The sequence below is a fragment of the Athene noctua genome, chromosome 7, assembly GCF_965140245.1.
Source record: "Athene noctua chromosome 7, bAthNoc1.hap1.1, whole genome shotgun sequence".
NCBI lineage: Eukaryota > Metazoa > Chordata > Aves > Strigiformes > Strigidae > Athene > Athene noctua.
The window spans coordinates 8047253-8061234 of record NC_134043.1 but is presented as its reverse complement, the minus strand read 5'-3'; the positions used below and the strand labels follow the sequence as shown (position 1 = coordinate 8061234).

General features: G+C 37.0%; 1 protein-coding gene across 2 annotated transcripts in view; it reads right to left on the bottom strand.

Annotated features, from left to right (window-relative positions):
- The window catches only part of TMEM163 (transmembrane protein 163), a 104173-nt gene that overhangs the window by 87468 nt on the left and 2723 nt on the right, over nucleotides 1-13982 (bottom strand). Inside the window, exon 2 of one of the 2 annotated variants that reach the window (XM_074910357.1) lies at nucleotides 11022-11141. The exons of the other annotated variant lie outside the window; for it this stretch is intronic. Within the exon in view, the coding sequence (XP_074766458.1) occupies nucleotides 11022-11141 (120 nt within the window). The remainder of the gene's footprint in view (nucleotides 1-11021; nucleotides 11142-13982) is intronic. 2 annotated transcript variants of the gene reach the window in all.

The window sequence follows — 13982 nt, the reverse complement described above, 5'->3', positions numbered from 1 at the left end:
AGCAAACGAATTGGCTCTTTTGGGTACTATTAGTTACACACAGTTAGACATTATAGTCTGATCTATGTTAGCTGCAGCAGGAAGTCAGTGAATAGTGACGCCTATCAAGTTGGGAGGTAGACAATAATCCTCCAGGCATACGTACAGCCCTCATTCGCTGTCTTACAGAACAACAAGCTAAGACTGATGCCTTTCATCTGCCTTTCTATATCCCTAGCGGCATGCACTTAGACACACACAAATTGATCAACATAAAACAATGCTAGTACAGGCTGTCTTACTTTTTCCTGGGCTGTTTAGCAGTTTTCTTGTAACTCTTTAGCCACATAGTTAGGAAGCGATCTGTCACCACTGCAATCACTATCAGTTTTGTCACTGCCACAACGGCTGGGTCTGATGCTGGTTACTTGGCTCTGCCCTGTGTTTCCCATGGAACCATTAGAAACATTTTTCTAAGATTAGGTCAATTCACACTAAACGCGAATTTAACGGTTCCCAACATCACAAATCTGTTATTAATTATCTGAAGCCATTTGTTGCATTGAAAGACCATTCTTACCATGAAAGGATCACAAATCATTCTTTCGATCAAGGTAAAGCAAGTTATATGGTTTCAACAAAATACTGTTTCTAAGGAATTCGTTTCTAATTCGGACTTCAGCATTTCAAGTATATCTTAACTTGTCTATGAGGCCTACCAGAATGGGAATGCGTGGAGCTACTTCTATTTCTCTCAGCTACACATCCTAACTGACACTGCAGGCTGCATTTCCATTCTATTAAATCTCCTGCTGAACGATAATGTATCTTTCGTCTAAAATTTGAGACTCTTCTTTTCAGAGCCCAGGGAAATATTGTCATTCTTTGGTCATTGAAATGTTTCATTAAAAAATGTTATCTAAGGACAATGCACTTAAAGGTATATTTTCTTCACCTTAGATACACTGAAAAGATACATTATACTTAACAGTTCCTTGATGTATAATCTTTAATAGAAGATAAACAGTCTTCATATCTGATGAGAAATCTTCATTTAGGATTCAGCCGAGGATCCTGTTCTGCAGTAAATCTTACTCATATTCTCAGCATCACACCTAGCATGAAAATGGCCCAGAGATCTCTCCAGAAAGGCAGAGTTCGCAAGTGCAAGTACCAAAAGCCACTTATTCTGCAGCAGTTCCTGGAAGACAGATGCCTCCTGTCTGACTATTTTTATGGTATTTGTCAGACTATCCCCCTTCCTCTGCAGTTTTTCTGTCTAGCAAAAATACCAGCTGGTTATTTCTGGTCACTCTTCTTTGACTAAGCACTGACTAATCTGCTACTTCTAACTTTGAAGCTAAGCTTATCTGTCCCTTTTTCTGCATATCCAGAGGAAAAAAAAAAAGAACAGTAATGGGTCATACATGAGATCTTTATGGTTTTTCTGGAGAAGTCTGGTTTGCAAATAAAGATTAGTGTCTATTAAAAGCTATCTTGCCTTCCCCAATCTCCAGACTTTTGGTTTCAGTCTTTACCAAAGACTTAGGATAACCCTTATTTGAACAAAATTAATTTGACCAGTTTGTACTAACTTTTTAATACGATGTATCAAAGTTTTCCAGTCTTTCAACCTGAAAGACTTGACCAACTGACAATACAGTTGCTTGGCAGGATATCAAAATCTATGAATGCACAATAGATATCAGAACAACTGTACATCCTTATCATCCGAGTACCATCCCCTCAATGAAAAAAAAAAAAAAAAAAAAACCAAAAAAAACCACAACAAAAAACCCACCAGCAAACAACCCAACTCTACAGCTCTACAGTATTTTTACTTATTTTTATTTAAGACCATTATTCGTGTAATATCTTCAGTAAAGCACAATAACAGCTTGATCAAACCACACACACGCATCATTTTACAGGGCACCAGAAATGCACACCACTACAGTAGACAAGCACAGCAGTTTAACAGAGCATAATGAGGTTCCACAACAGTTTATCACCTAATAACATTTTTTCAAATGAAATATTACATTAATTTATCAAACTGAATTTTTCACAAGATCAGTATTAACTTGCCTTTTCTCAAAGTGTCATAGCATGTAGCATGTAGCTAGGAATATCCAGGAATATCCAGGACATAAGCTTATGCTCTTGCTGGTGGTATTTTCAGAAACAAAAACGTCCTTCAGTTAACACTGGGTTATTAACCTCAAAATTAGCACTGCAACCTATTCAAACAACATCACCCTCTGTTATAATAGATTTTCTCCACCACAACCCTGTATATACCCAGTGTCTCGCAGATGCTCCCATTTCTCACCTAGTGCTACCACTGCTTCGCCAGAGTTGGCACCAGGGAATCATGTGTGTCAGCCAACCAACAGTATGTTCTGCTGCAATATGGTACAGATCTGCTGGGAGCTATATTGCACTGTAAAGAAGCAGATATTATTTCTGTGATTATTTCACTGTTATTAAGTCCTTCTACAGTTCAGGCATACCGAAACAAGATGAGTTATTGCAAATAAAATTCTGTACTGAAAAAGTATTAACATCTAACAAGCTTCAACTTTCAGTGGAAGGAACTCAAGCACTGTTACTGAAAAATCACAGAGAGTAAGTGCCAACAAGTAAACACCAAGCACTATCAACCTCCCAAGTAAAGCAAAAGTTATAAATGCACCTGTTTTAATTTTTAAATAACAAGTTTACATTTTGTTGTCTACTAAGTTAAAACACGTGTATATTAAAAAATTTCTGGCAGAAGAAAGTTGTGTTCTGATTTTCATCACTTGCACTGCTGCCCAAGAAGTTTGTTTTAATTCAGTAGTGCTTTACAACCTCACAGACTTCAAATAAAGTGATAACTGTACAATGAATATTAAACATCTATTTTCTTTCATTAATCTTGATTTTCAGTGCCAGATACAGAAAATTACAAGTTCATCATTGCCAATAAGCAAAGAAACGCATTTTTTAAATAGGGAGAGCCAAGAAAATATCTCATGATCTATGAAAATCAAATTCTACTGCTATATCGGGCATTCATAAAGAAATCTGTTAACATTCATGTCTTTGCACAAGAGGTAGGCCTGCAACAGCTGAGGCACTATTTTGTCGAACTACTACAGCAATTGATTGAAAATACATTTGACTTTTAAGACTGCAGTAACATTCCTTCAAAGGGCAGATGTATAACCACTTACGTATGTGATATACCAAATAAAGCAAGAGCAGCAATTGAAACTTGTATTAGAGGGTCATTTAAATCTGATTTTATACAGAAGGAGTCAAACAGGTTTTTATGGACAACAGTTAATACCAATCACATGCAACAAACCTAAAATACGTTCCTTTTCTAACCATTTTTGTCTGCTTTTAGCCAAAATACACATTTTTTCAAATCACTACAGGCTAGGGATGGCTGTAGGGCACATCATTCCCACACCAGCCACTTATGGCCAAGTGGTATGCCTAAAACTCTCCCCATAAAGCATTCACTTCTTCTTTTCCATACACAAAATTCACCCTCTACCTACATCTATCTCTAATGGCACAGTGTAATTCTCTCAGGGATATGAGTAGGATCCATGACACCAGCCCAATTACTTAACACTGCCTAGTTATTTACCTTACTTATCAGTACATTGTACCTTCCTACACAACTGTATTCTCATAGTTTGAACCTCTGAATCATCAAACACAAAGCTGCCTAGCTGAGATATGATAGCAAAATTGAAGACCAAATTTTGAGTCTCTAACATCTCCTACTACAAAATAAATATCATGGCTATTAGAATATGTATATTACATATATTTTACATAATATAAATTACATAATATAGAAGTTAATTCTTTAAAGACATTACTGTTCTTACTGGTCTAGATATCACACAGATTTATTTCAGACTTCTGAAAAAAAAACCCACGTAATCTCAGAAGGAAATATAAAACAATAGGAAGAACTGTGATTATGATTTTTACATTAAATAGCCTAGACTTAACATATTTGCATGTTCCCCACTCTTCATGAAATTACATTACAGTGCTAGTTTTTCCTCAGTATCAGCCTGGTTTAATTTCAAAATTCTTTGCGATGATCTTTTCTCATGAGAAAGAAACCAGTACTTAGCACAAGGAATGATTAAATTGCAATTTTCTAAGCAAAAATATTCTATGTTTTAAAGGTTAGCATCTAAACACAAACTCAGCTGTTTTAATAAACTTCCACCACAGCAACAATTTTTTTAATTGTTTACTGTTCAAATACATAGACAGAGATCATTATATAGCCTGTTCTAGATTTCACAGACTGCTATCATCATTTTGCCTGCCAACTAAGGAGAAGATTTCATGATGTGTGAAGCACTGCAGATTTTAGACCTATACTTCTGTTCAACAGCTATCAGTCTTGAACTTGACATCCATATGCTATTTTCTCCTCCCAAGAAAGTCACTTTTTTGTATGCCTAAAAATAGACAGGCCCTTACTGGCCTCCCATTTCATTTTCAGTGAATGAAAATTGCATTTTGCTGTTACTAAGTACAGACTGACCTATACAAAAGGATATCTTTTGCCAATGCTACACAGACAATGGATTTTTTTCGTCCTTTAGATCTTAATGTATAACCTGGTTAGGACCACACTCTGGTTTTGACTGTAGTGATGCAGCTGTAACGAGGATGATAGGATTGCACAAGTGTCGCCAATATCAGGACTCTACCTTGGGACTTAAAGTTCTATATTTCATTAACACTTCTGTGAGACTACAGTCCTGAAGCATCTGTCTTTTTGTAACTGATGTAATTAAATGCCCTGAGAAATATGCAAAACGAGGGATCTGCATACTATCACACAACAGTTCTAGATTTAGCCTTTACTTGGTTTTAAGGGTCTGCATGGTATTGTGACTTTAAATGTAATGTGCTCTACTGAAAAAAACAACAAAAACAAACAAAAAACAAAAAAAAAAAAACACAAACAAAAAACTCTCAGGTCTTTAGGAGTGAGAAATATAATTCTGTTTAGCTCCTGGAAGAGAAAACACAAGGACTAAGACTTTTCATGTGGTCAGTGATCCTAGAGAACTCTGTTTAGGTACCCAGCTGAGATATTCTAAACCAGGCCTGAGTTCTGAATGCCCATCATGTGTCTGAAATTCAGTGACCTTTAAAGAATGTTGAATTGGATATCCAAACTAAAGAGCCTCAGAACCATGAACCTTCACCTATACTCTTTATTAGTATCATTATTATACACGGCTGTGCCCACACTATACTAAGTATTGCTCAAACACAAGGGAAAGCCTGCATATATTTAATTTCCCAAGCAAGAATAAGAATGGGTCGTGGGAAAATGATATATTCATCAATAAATTAATATAGTCAGTCTCCAACTCAGTTGTCTAAGTAGTATGCCTTAGATGAGGAGTGACAGATTACATCAATACATCCACATCCAAGCATACAGAGGATAACACCTTAGACTGCTCAATGTTTGTCCCACATAACTCCATTTGCAGTGCACCAGAGTAACTTACTAGGGGAGGAAAATCAACAGTCATGTCCTACAGCTCAGCTAAGCAAAATGAGGTTTTACGGCTCAATGTAGTCATTCCAATGAAGAAAGTGGACCTGCATCCACACTTTCTAAGGTTTGTTGGCATTTGAATCTGTCTGTTAGAGAGTTTGAACTGGGATAAAGCTTTAATCTGAAAGCAAACTCTACCCTGAAATTTCTAAGTGTATGGACCATGCATTTCAAACAAAATGCCTCTCTAATCCCAGAATGTGGAAGCTCACTTTAATAGATCAATTTTCAGTAATTAATTTTGAAATACAGATTATTTGGTATACAAAATCAGTTCCTTTGCATTTACTTGCAATATGTTACCCATGGGCCAACAGCTAATCCTATACAATTCTGCAAGTGGGAGTATTGTATCTACCAAGTTTCCATCTCAGATTCTATACAGATTAACAGAATCATAGAATTGTTTAGGTTGGAAAAGACCTTTAAGATCAAGTCCAACCATCAACCCAGCACTGCCAAGCCCACCATTCCACCATGTCCCTGAGTGCCACACCTAAACATCTTTTAAATACCTCCAGGGGTGGTGACTCAACCACTTCCCTGGGCAGCCTGTTCCAGTGCTTGACAACACTTTTGGTGAAGAAATTTTTCCTAATATACAATCTAAACCTCCTCTGGTGCAACTTGAGGCCATTTCCTCTCATCCTATCACTTGTTACTTGGGAGAAGAGACCAACACCCACCTCGCTACACCCTCCTTTCAGGCAGTTGTGAAGGGTGATGAGGTCTCCCCTCAGCCTCCTTTTCTCCAGACTAAACACCCCCAGTTCCCTCAAGCTGCTCCTCAGAAGGCTTATGTTCTAGACCCTTCATCGGCCTCATAGCTCTTCTTTAGACACACTCCAGCACCTCAGTGTCTTTCTTTTAGTGAGTAAAATTCACCTTCTCAAAATAACAGTGCTTATTTATTACATCAAACTAAACACTTATCAGGATAGGACCTCAAATCATGCACCTGTTGGTTGCACTCAAGTTTTCAGTTATTTCTATAAGGCTAAACTCTTAAATACATCTGGGCTCATCTACAAGGAGTTATTTCTAAAGCAACCATGAGATCTGCCTGCTATTTCCCCATCATTCTGCACATAGCCCAGCGCCAACTCTTCCCGTGATGCATTAGCATTCAGGGTCCATTCAGGCATGCTCTGACCACACTGGGACAGGCTGCCCGCAAGTTCCATCTCGACGGCTGCCTCATGAAAGCCCTTTACAAAGCTTACATTTACAAAGGCATACATTCTAAATCTTTACTCAATCTCTGACTACAAAGAGAGCTTTTCGTGCAGAATTTGGTCTATACATTGTTTGGATATATTGATATGACTACTCCATTCATTGTGAAACAATTTTAGCTAATCAAATCAGGAAGATGAATGAACAAACTACGTACTGTGAATCACAAGTCTACACTGGGCAAGAAATACCAGATAGAATGAGTTTGTTTTCTGCTTTGACAATAGTATCAGAGATTAGCTGCTTGAGCAGAAATTAAACTACAACGGCAAAAGCTGTATTTGTATCTTTTTCAAAAATTTTTTTCAGTAACATAAACAAAAAACTAAGAATAATGGGTTTCAAAACACCAGCGTTCCATTCCACTGTAGTAGTCCCTCAGCCTCTATTGTGATTCTGAAACTAGCCTCCGCATGAACCGACAATACTGCAGCTACAGAAAAGTTACAATTCTTATTATGAAATTATTTAGACTACAGCCTTATACTACACATATATACTGCAAAAAAGATATTCATATTATGTTATCATTCTTTTCTTGTATTACTGTAAAACAGAAACAAATATTAAAATTATTATTCCAGTACTTACTTGGGATGCTGAGAAATAAATTACTGTTCATTTTAGAAATTTCTATTATGCCCAGTCTCATTTTATGACTATATGTATCTAAAAATGTAAATCCAATCTTTGCAGGAACTCTACAAGCATACATATTTCAGACAGCATCAAAATGAAAAGCGAAATGAACTTATTCCTTAGACATTTCTCAGTATCCGACCATAAAAGTATTGCACAAAACCACAAATGTCAGAATATGCATAGCTGATTCTAAGCAAGCGTAACTTTCAGTCACTAAAGACGATACCATAGGGCTCCACTGACCTCAAGGATCTTACAAATTTAAGTCTATAAAGATTTTACTGAAGCCTTGTGCAAGTATATGCTGGAAAGCCACACCTTCAACAGCATCCAAAGCCAATGAGACCACAACCATTACCACAGAGTGCAGGAGCCGTACTTAGAGACAGCAGTCAAAGCTTCCAAATGGTCTTTTACAAGTACAGCACTTCTGTAGTAAAATTCAGTATATTAAGTACCTGATAGTAAGAGATCTCTTCTTTCAGCTAAATGAAAAAGCTGATTTTATGGTCTAAGTGCTACTTCTCAGTATTAGTGAATGAAAGATGACTATTTCATTTTCCCTTAAACAGCCAGCCTGCTCCATATCCAGCACAGCCTAGTCTAGATTTCCAAGCCTAAAGAGACCAAACACGTTTTGATGTATATGTCAGCATTTCATCTTCTGCATTCCAGTATTTCAGGCCACAAAACAACCCATCCCGGAGAGAATACACCTGTTGTGTAGCAAATATAAGACAGGTCTATAGGTATACCATAATTTGAATTTATACACTTTTATAATACACTGTACACAGGTTCTTTTTAATAGTAAGCCTAACACAAAGAGTTCAGATCAATGATCTCACATCTTATGTGCCATAGCTTATTACCTAATAAGGAAACTATGTATTCAGATGAATGTAAAATTTATCAATCTTTCAATATTACCAAGTGAAAGTTTAGCTGTGGCATCATCATAATCCCACTGAAAGAAAACATCTCATACCAGTCAAGATAAACCATTCTACCTTTCTCCAATAGTGGAAAAATATAGCTTCGGAAGCAAATAGACTAGTCTTGAAATTAAAGATGGTGATCAAGCTGCAGCACTGAAGGCAGGGTGCAGACCACAAAAAAAGGAAAGGAAGTCTAGTTACAAACACTTGGCTAGAAAAGGAGGCTCCTGAATCACTTCCCCACTCTCCACACAGACCATGCACATGGGTATCACTCCCCTTAGTATTTTTCTTACCCTCCATGTCCTTCATTTCTTCAACTACAATTACCTAATAATGTTCCCTGACCTAGTATCTTTACTGTATGGTACTGGTACTGCAAAAGCAGCACCATAAGATACACTTGCAAAAAAGTATTTTGAAGCACATAAGAGAATAAAACAGAATTTTACAGGAAGAACTTATAGGAGAATCAGAAAGAGTAGTGACAATACAGTCAGTGTAGCCTGCCAATTAACACAGCAGGTCCCCATTTTTCACTGAAAGTGAACATCAGGGCTGTATTGCTAACACTTTACCATTACAGACAACAGGTAAAACAGAAACAGGATGCTTTAAATAGTAGGTGTTTGGAAAGAATTGGCAGTGTCAGACACCCCAAAGTGACAACTAGTCATTTACATCAAGCAGGTAGCAAACTCTGGCCACCTGGCATGTCTCCCAACTCATGGATTGGCTAGAGGAACCTGCTAAAAGGACAGTATAAATGAAGAGAGCAGCCAATATGAAATGATAAACTGAACAGAACTCCTGAAATTGCATGTGGGAGCAAAGTGGTTCTAGAAGAATATATTTTCCGCAAAGATTAAAAAGTTTTAATATCAAGCATATGAAAAGCCCTGGCAATGATGTAGTGGCATGTAAGTTAACCATCACCAGTCTATTAAACATATTTAAAACGTATATATGTGCTGCTCCCTCTTCTATTCTTCGTAAATTTAGCCCCTTCAAACCACGACGAAAGATACATTGCAAAGACATACAGCTAGTTAACTACTAGTTCAACAGTAGTTCAATGCCCAGCCACACCAGCTGAGTATGCAGTCACAGCAGATCCATGCAGGGACTACCTTCTCTGCTGGCTTTGTGGTAGGGTTTCTAAATACTGCCATAGTGCCACAAATAAGGAAAACAGAAAATAAAAGCTTTCAAATAACCTTACTAAACTTCAAAAGTTTTTTAAAAGACCCTTTTAAAAGAAATGGAATGATTTAGTTATCTATTTTATATTTATGTCTTGCAACTCTGGTAAAATAAAATGAAGCCCTTTCTCAATATTCCCTAAAATTATATTGTTAATAGGTAACAAAATTATTCTATATCATAGACTTACTTTCATGTTGCCTCAGTAGCAAAGACAGACTATGCATTTTTATGAAGCAGAACAAAATAGAAACTCAGATGTCCTGCCTTCTTGTTAACATTCAAATTCTTCACAGTGTTAGATTCTGCTTTTAAATGTTCCTCCTCTTTTCTCTTTTTTGAATCAAGTTATTATACCTGTGTTTCTATATAAATCACTCCAAGTAATGTATGTTGAGTTTTCAGAGACCATTTGGTCAGATTCTAATAATCTCTCCTGGGAGCTGACACCAACTTCCAGCAGCAGGTCGTACACTGCAGATTAGAATAATAAAACACATGCTGCTGCAGCTTCAAAAAAAAAAAAAAAAGCAAGTCTGTCTTTATCAAACTGAAGAATGATGTTTTGAGACATGTTAGATGCTTTGTTTCCTAGACAGAGCTTTCCTTTTGTTTATATAAACACGTAAATCCAGTCACTTCTGGTTTTTCTTTCTTTTAAACAGGGAATGTGCCATTGCAAATATTTTGTTCCAGATTTCACATTTCTTTTTGTCCTTACAATAACGCAGTGTTGATTGACCAAGATAGGAAGCTGGTATTTTACAAGTTTGCATTGAACTAAAATATATCTTTATTTACACAAGGTAGCCTTTTTTCCTGTTCTGAAATTAAAGAAATATATTTCATTTTTTCCATATACTAGTGGTTTGGGGTTTTTTTTCAAATTCTTTGTGTAAAGGTAAACTAGACAAATGTCTTGGAACTTAAACACTGGCTTAAAAATAAACTGGTATTTCTGCTCCAGATTAGCATTGTGTTAGGGTATCTGTCAGTGTAATACAGATAAATTATATATTTCTCCCTTACAACTCACTATTCTTTATTATAGCCTTCCCACTACAAATCCCAGGTGGATTAAGACTTGTCATATCTGACCTCTTCGGTTAAAGGCAATCCACTGCATAATGATTTTTACACTATTCCGTAAAATGAACAGTTCCATATGCATAAATGCTAGCAGGAATCAACATCTCCTGTTTCTTCCTCCGACCTTCAACAACCCTATCCTCTGCAGAAAAAAACTAACAGTTTTACTAATTTATAAGCACCATGCAGACACAGGCAGTCTAGAGAGAAACCGCTTTAGCAGTTGTGAAGAAAAAACATGAGAAAGCTTCCACAAAGAGAGAAATTGAGAGCCCAAAAGAAAAGTAAAAAGGAAGAGAAGTGTGAAGATTTAAAATATTCCCAATACTCACTGAAAGCAGCCACTGCAAGAGCCAGTGTGACAATAATGGAGACCCAGGAAACCCACAATGCCTTCTTTCTGTAGCTTTGAGCTTCATGAGGTTTTAGCCTTGTACTGCTTTCTAGTAAACCTGATAAGCAATAAGCAAAGAGGGTATGAACAATACATTGCTCCTTTTAAAAACACAGCTGTGTTAGTTCAGACCTAGATCACATATTTACATTCTATATTACATGTAGAATCAACACAGAATCAAATCCTGCTCACATTATTAAGGTTAAGTAAATGAAGCCACCAGAAACATGAGTAAGCAAGGAGAGCACACACAAGTTGTTTTGATTTCACATAGAGAGACCCACACATCAGTCACTTAAAAGAGCACTGCAATAGTAGGGCAGTTACTGAAATTCACATCACTTATATTTTCTGCACACAAGAAAGAACTCAGACCTGTACTCACTCCGATCAAAACTCATTTCAGAACTTCAGGATGCTGAACATAATTAACAGGAGAAAAACTCGTGCTCACCAGTCTCTGTGAAACAACCTGCCAATGCACAGGAATATACTGCACATATTGAGCATCGAAGCAGAAGCAGGCATACTTTAGAATCAAAGCTAGCAACAGCTGAAAAAAACTCCTGAAGCATAATGTCTTTCATGTGAGGCAAGAACACATCCCCCTCTAGAACTGTCCTTATTGCAATCAGGATAGAAGTCTGTTGAACACAAGCGAATGGGATTGCTTTCTTTTTCGATGCTTTCAATTTGTGAAAGTCTTTTGTCCACTCATCTTAAATCACAGACAATAATTCAGGTTGAAAAAATAAAGGAAATAACAACATGCTTTGGTTTTCATTCTCTAGTCTGAGTCTTAAGCCACTTTTAAAATGTATTCAGATTTTAACATATTTGCCTTCTGTATCCAGATTCTTTTGTGCTTAGTACGTTCATCTAATTTGAAACATACATTCTTTTTCACCAGCAAGTTCCAGCTCAAATCTGCTTAACTGGAGAGATTTTTCTTAATAAATTACTCTAGAAAATGTGGATGGTTCCTCTTAGATGATGAACACTTTTCAGAGGGACTTGCTTGCACTGAATGCAATGAACTGGGGCACTCGTTTAACAGCACAACCTTTCAGTAGCTGGCCATCAGCTACTTCAGTATCTTAGACAAAGGGTTGAGAACAGGGGCTCTGGCAGCCTCAGCAGCAGATTAAAACATAACAGCTGAAGCTGTTACCTCACCTTCCCCAGTTTTCCTTCCGATGGCTATTGCTGCTTTCAAGGCAGGGGCACCTGCTCTGGGTATCAGTATACTCCTGAATCCACACCCTGTTTAACCAAGTTTATTAATGTTAACACGTATTAATTTCAACTGACTATAATATACTGGCTGAAAACTGCAGTGGTTTTGGAATCAATTCAGAAGTGAATCAGACATCTCTGCCTCAGGGGCAGCAATGTGTCAGCACAGGGGCAGGCATCCAGGGGTGGTAACAATTAGAGCCACCAGATTTTATTCTGCCAGCTGAAGTCTGTCAAAATTACTGGTTTTAATCCTAGCGTAATTGGTGGGATTCACACTGCCTTGAAAAATTCTTTATGCTTTTTTCACCTCAATTACAATAAAGCAGAGAGAGTTTCTTTATGGTAGTTCAAAAAGCCACTGTGAGAATTTCATGCTTGTACTGTGTTTTAAGAAAATTTAAAATATTACCTCAACTTTGTGCTACACACTCCCCTCTTTATGAATGGAAAAGAATTTGCAAACTTGCAGGCTGAAGAAATACTAGGCCCCATATTGAAATGAGGTGATTCTTATTATGTGTGTTCTTTGTCTGTTTAGTATCTGAAAACTAGCAGATGACAGCTCTGAAAGGTTTGAGCATTTTCCTGACAGTACTGCATAGCTATTTCTCATATAGCCCAATTTCATTTGTGTGAAGAATTTTTTTTTTTCCAATGTTTGGCCTATCTTCTGCCACTACATATTATGATGCACAGTTTAATTGCTGTCTGATATGAGGTAATTCAAAAGTACATCTTGCAATATAGGAGAGATTTCTACTAATATAACCATAGAGAAAACACATCTTCTCATGTTGTGTGTGTTTGCCCCTCCTGTCCCCTCCCCACACGAAGGATTTTAAATTACAGCCCAAATTGTGTTGGAATGTAAAGCAAAGTAGATTTTCTCAGAAAATTTTGTTTCTCAATATTTCAAACTTCAAATAAACATAGATCAGAATGACTGACATCCTCACCTGCTTCTTTCTATAACAACATCCTGCAACTCATGGCTACAGCTCACTATTACCTGGGAAGTCCAACATACATAGCTGATACTTACAAATCATATATCCTAATTAAACTGAGAAATTAATAATAAGCCCCACAGCTAATGCAGCACTGATTACTATTCACATGTCAAACACGTGTCCAGTATGACAGAGACGGCAGTCCTTCTAAAACTGAACCACTCCTGCCGTGTGTGTGTCTTTCTCTCTCTCTCTCTCAAAATGGCTGGCATATTCTAGCTGTCAGAGATGTGATCCCTTCCTTCCTAAAATAATTCAAATAAATTTTCTGGATTTACAGTGTTCATCCCTGAGAATGATCATATATTCTTACCAGTGTCCTAGGGGACAGCACACAAAAATACAAACTCATTCACATGACTACCAAGCCCATAGCATGAAAATTATTTAGAAGCAACAACAGCTCATTAATTTACACGCAACAACACAATTCACAAGGTAAACCTCCATATTTTTTTCCACTGACTATAAGAAAACAAGCTTTAAGCATCCACAGGAGACTGAAAGATAATCTTTCAGTTATGACCTGCATTGCTACAAAAATAAAAAGCCAGTATCTACCAATAAAATTCCTCCGCCCTGAAATTAACATACTGAGTAATTTGATTGCTATTAATTTATTTAACACATAGATATCCTTAAGGTAA